Below are 5,000 nucleotides of genomic sequence, written 5' to 3' on the forward strand. Positions count from 1 at the left end.
GATGAGAGAGAGAGAGAGAGATGATGAGAGAGAGAGAGAGAGATGATGAGGGAGAGAGAGATGATGAGAGAGAGAGAGAGATGATGAGGGAGAGAGAGAGAGATGAGGAGAGAGAGAGAGATGATGAGAGAGAGAGATGATGAGAGAGAGAGAGAGAGAGATGATGAGAGAGAGAGAGAGATGATGAGGGAGAGAGAGATGATGAGAGAGAGAGAGAGATGATGAGAGAGAGAGAGAGAGAGATGATGAGAGAGAGAGAGAGAGATGATGAGAGAGAGAGAGAGAGATGATGAGGGAGAGAGAGAGAGATGATGAGGGAGAGAGAGAGAGATGATGAGGGAGAGAGAGAGAGATGATGAGGGAGAGAGAGAGAGATGATGAGGGAGAGAGAGATGATGAGGGAGAGAGAGAGAGATGATGAGGGAGAGAGAGAGAGATGATGAGGGAGAGAGAGATGATGAGGGAGAGAGAGAGAGATGATGAGGGAGAGAGAGAGAGATGATGAGGGAGAGAGAGAGAGATGATGAGAGAGAGAGAGAGATGATGAGATGATGAGAGAGAGATGATGAGAGAGAGAGAGAGAGAGATGATGAGGGAGAGAGAGATGATGAGAGAGAGAGAGAGAGATGATGAGAGAGAGAGAGAGATGATGAGAGAGAGAGAGAGAGATGATGAGAGAGAGAGAGAGAGAGATGATGAGAGAGAGAGAGAGATGATGAGGGAGAGAGAGATGACAGACAGACAGACAGAAAGACAGACAGGCTCACCGGGGCCAGGCCCCCCTGGTGGTCTTCTGCAGGACCTGCAGGACCTTGAGGCGGCTCGTCTCCTCCGGCGGGTCCCTGACCTCCAGGTATGCCAGCACCACCCGCTCCACCTGCCGCAGGTGTCTGCACACCGCCACGCCCATCCTGCACGAAACAAACGCACCCTGAGCCAACGCTGCCGGGCGGGTAACGCCACCCGCCCGGCGCGCGAATGAAGCGCTCCTACCTGTCGATGAACAGAGGCAGAGCGGAGGCGTAGACGCGTCTCAGCTCCACCTTCTGCTCCGCCTCCATGTGGGTCAGCACCAGACGCAGGACAGAGTCATGCAGACAGGAGGGCCTGCGGGAGGGGGCGGGGCCAAGGGACGAAGGGGCGGGGGCAAGGGGTGAGGGGGCGGGGGCAAGGGACGAAGGGGGCCTCTCCAAGACCACCAACAGGTCCAAGAGACAGGACAGGACCGGCTAGAGAGAGAGAGAGAGTGAGAGAGAGAGAGAGACTTCATCAATAAATATCAAAGTAGAAACTTTTCTTCTTTCCAGAGTTTATTATGACGTGGTGTGTCTATGTGTGTGTATGTGTGTGTGTGTGTATGTGTGTGTGTGTGTGTGTGTGTGTACCTGTATGACAGCAGTCTCTGAGGTGTACAGGTGTTTGAATAAAGCCTGGTAGAGAACTTCTGCTCTGTTGAACTGACGCAGATCTGCAGCAGGCTGAAAACACACCATCATCATCATCATCATCATCATCATGTGCTCATTCAAACATTGTGTGTGTGTGTGTGTGTGTGTGTGTGTGTTCGTTCTCACCGTGTTGAGCACGATGTGGTGTAGGCAGCGAACTCCCAGGATGCAGTTCTCTGGCCTGTAGTGGTCGTTGAGGAGGAGGGAGGGGGGAAGGAGGCGGGACAGGTGAGGGGAGAGAGAGGGGCGAGTCACCTGCGCGCACACACACACACACACACACACACACACACACACACACAGTTAGATGTAGAGTTTGTGACTGTTCATGTAAGTTAGAGCTCTAACTTAAGAGCTCTGATGCCGTGTTCACACCGGACGCGACCGGTTTACATGTAAAGTCAATCCACAGACGCGCTGCGGCGCGAATGTGCGGCGAGATAGACGCGTTGAGGCGGAGCGATCAGAACGTTTGACCTGGGGCGAACAAAGCGAAGGACGCGGCGCGAATTCGCGTGAGTTGAATTCTCCCAACTCTGGCGGAGAAATCGCGTGACGCAAAGTTGCGGCAGCCAATCAGCGTTGAGAAGCTCCGCCCGTCACCACCGCCGTCCTGCCGTTTCTGAATGAATCTGCTGCTGCTCCGCCTGAACCAGCGCTGACAGCGGCTTCATTGAGACGCTGTTGTGGGACTACGGATAATAGTATGAACCCAGACGCCATGGAGTTTGATGTTCCGACATATGTGGAGTTTACACAACAAGTATAAAGCAGAACTGGTGGTTATTTATTTCATGGTCGATAGCAGAAATGAAAGCTTCGTCGCTTGTCTCTCACAGAGGCAAGCGACAGAGCTAAGCCACGCCTCTTTGGTCGCGCCGCGAATTCGCGTTTGGTGTGAACGCCCTCTTTCTACTCGCGCGAGTAAACTTCCGCGGTGGACGCGGCGCCGCAAATTCACGTCGCGTCCGGTGTGAACACGGCATAACTAAAGAGCTCTAACTTAAGAGCTCTAACTTAAGAGCTCTAACTTAAGCGCTCTAACTTAAGAGCTCTAACTTAAGAGCTCTAACTTAAGCGCTCTAACTTAAGAGCTCTAACTTAAGCGCTCTAACTTAAGAGCTCTAACTTAAGAGCTCTAACTTAAGCGCTCTAACTTAAGAGCTCTAACTTAAGAGCTCTAACTTAAGCGCTCTAACTTAAGAGCTCTAACTTAAGCGCTCTAACTTAAGAGCTCTAACTTAAGAGCTCTAACTTAAGCGCTCTAACTTAAGAGCTCTAACTTAAGCGCTCTAACTTAAGCGCTCTAACTTAAGCGCTCTAACTTAAGCGCTCTAACTAAAGAGCTCTAACTTAAGAGCTCTAACTTAAGAGCTCTAACTTAAGCGCTCTAACTTAAGAGCTCTAACTTAAGCGCTCTAACTAAAGAGCTCTAACTTAAGAGCTCTAACTTAAGCGCTCTAACTAAAGAGCTCTAACTTAAGAGCTCTAACTTAAGAGCTCTAACTTAAGCGCTCTAACTTAAGAGCTCTAACTTAAGCGCTCTAACTTAAGCGCTCTAACTAAAGAGCTCTAACTTAAGCGCTCTAACTTAAGCGCTCTAACTTAAGAGCTCTAACTTAAGAGCTCTAACTTAAGCGCTCTAACTTAAGAGCTCTAACTTAAGCGCTCTAACTTAAGAGCTCTAACTTAAGCGCTCTAACTTAAGAGCTCTATCTTAAGAGCTCTAACTTAAGAGCCCTCACTTAAGAGCTCTATCTTAAGAGCTCTAACTTAAGAGCTCTCACTTAAGAGCTCTAACTTAAGCGCTCTCACTTAAGAGCTCTCACTTAAGAGCTCTAACTTAAGCGCTCTAACTTAAGAGCTCTAACTTAAGAGATCTAACTTAAGCGCTCTAACTTAAGAGCTCTAACTTAAGCGCTCTAACTTAAGAGCTCTAACTTAAGAGATCTAACTTAAGCGCTCTAACTTAAGAGCTCTAACTTAAGCGCTCTAACTTAAGTTAAAATAATAATTAATTTGATAAATTGGTCAATGAAGTTCAAATTATGAATATTATTGTATAACTTTTTTAATTTGATGACAAAGGTCAAACTGACCTGCAGGAGCGTCCACGCAAACACCAACTTTACTGCTTCACAGCACTGCCACGAGTCCCTGCACACACACACACACACACACACACACACACACACACACACACACACACACACACACACACACACACACACAGACAGTTAGTTTCAAACTAAACTTCCTGTCGTTGATTTTGTTAAGATTCAGTTCCTCACTTGGTGAGTTGAGGCTGCAGGACGTCCAGGATTCCTCCCAGAAGTCCTCTCCTCCTCCTCCTCCTCCTCCTCTTCCTCCTCCCTCTCTCCTCCATCTCCTCCCCATCCTCCCCATCCTCTCCCTCCTCTCTCTCCTCTCTCTCCTCCCCCTCATCCCCCTCATCTCCCTCCTCTCTCTCCTCCCCCTCCTCCCCCATCAGGAGGTGGGAGGAGTCCCTCCACCCCCCCCGTCCTCAGCAGCGCCTCCTGCAGGCTCTGAGCCTCCGCCCTGGAGGAGGAGCTGGTCCAGGCCTGATCCTGCAAACGGGAACAGATCAAGTTCATGATATTACATAAAGTCTTATTTAATGAATCAAATCTAATCAGGAAATGGAAAGTTAACACAAGAATCTCCCTTTATTCTCCATCTTAAGGGCTCTATCTTAAGGGCTCTATCTTAAGAGCTCTATCTTAAGAGCTCTATCTTAAGGGCTCTATCTTAAGGGCTCCATCTTAAGGGCTCTATCTTAAGGGCTCCATCTTAAGGGCTCTATCTTAAGGGCTCTATCTTAAGGGCTCTATCTTAAGGGCTCCAACGTTAGCAAAGAGTGGGACTTCCTCCTGATCTCTGTAGAGTTCTGGACCAATGAGCTGCTGCGTAGAGTCGGCTCACCTGGAAGTGAGTGACAGCGAACACACACACAGGAGCAGCGACCGCTAGCAGCAGACCAGTCCGACAGCCTACGTTTCCCAGAGTTCCCAGCAGCGCCGTAAGGGCGGAGCATACTGGCCCGGCTCGGCTCGGGACGCTCTGATAGGCTGAGGCCGGCAGAGAGCCGCAGTTGTCCTCGCACAGCGGCAGAGCCGCACAGCCAATCAGAGCGCCGACCGTGGCACCGTAAGCCGTCTGAAGCTCCGCCCACCCTTCCTCGGCCTGATTGGCTGAGAACAGCCAATGGGGATCTGCCGTTTTGAAGAGCCGTTCCACACGGCCAATCAGAGCGCTCGGTTCGGAGTCGGAGGACGCTCCAATCAGCTTCTCCTGCAGCCGAGACAGGAGCTCTGTGATTGGAGGATGGGACGGAAAGGGGAGGGGCTTCTCAGAGGAGGAGGAGAGATGAAGGTCATGAAGTAAAGATGAAAGCTCCATACTGAAGTGGATGAGGAGAGAGGGAAGAAGGAAGCGAGGGAGCGATGAGTTATTGATCAGTTTCTGCTCAGCTGTTTTCTGTTAAATGATAATGTGAAAAATGTCCTCCAGACCAAACTAATCAATAGGGAT

At 49.9% G+C, this 5,000-nt stretch overlaps 1 protein-coding gene across 1 annotated transcript in view; it reads right to left on the minus strand.

Annotated features, from left to right (window-relative positions):
* Nucleotides 1-763: 763 nt before the first annotated feature.
* tti2 (TELO2 interacting protein 2) overlaps nucleotides 764-5,000 on the minus strand; it is a gene marked incomplete at its 3' end in the record, with an annotated part of 4,565 nt that continues 328 nt past the window's right edge. The window contains 8 exon segments of the mRNA XM_079222094.1: nucleotides 764-911; nucleotides 994-1,229; nucleotides 1,386-1,478; nucleotides 1,575-1,703; nucleotides 3,548-3,605; nucleotides 3,740-3,966; nucleotides 3,968-4,036; nucleotides 4,392-4,869. Of these exon segments, the coding sequence (XP_079078220.1) occupies nucleotides 764-911; nucleotides 994-1,229; nucleotides 1,386-1,478; nucleotides 1,575-1,703; nucleotides 3,548-3,605; nucleotides 3,740-3,966; nucleotides 3,968-4,036; nucleotides 4,392-4,868 (1,437 nt within the window). The 5' untranslated portion in view covers nucleotide 4,869.

Source organism: Taurulus bubalis (assembly GCF_910589615.1).
Source record: "Taurulus bubalis genome assembly, chromosome: 8".
Taxonomy (NCBI): domain Eukaryota; kingdom Metazoa; phylum Chordata; class Actinopteri; order Perciformes; family Cottidae; genus Taurulus; species Taurulus bubalis.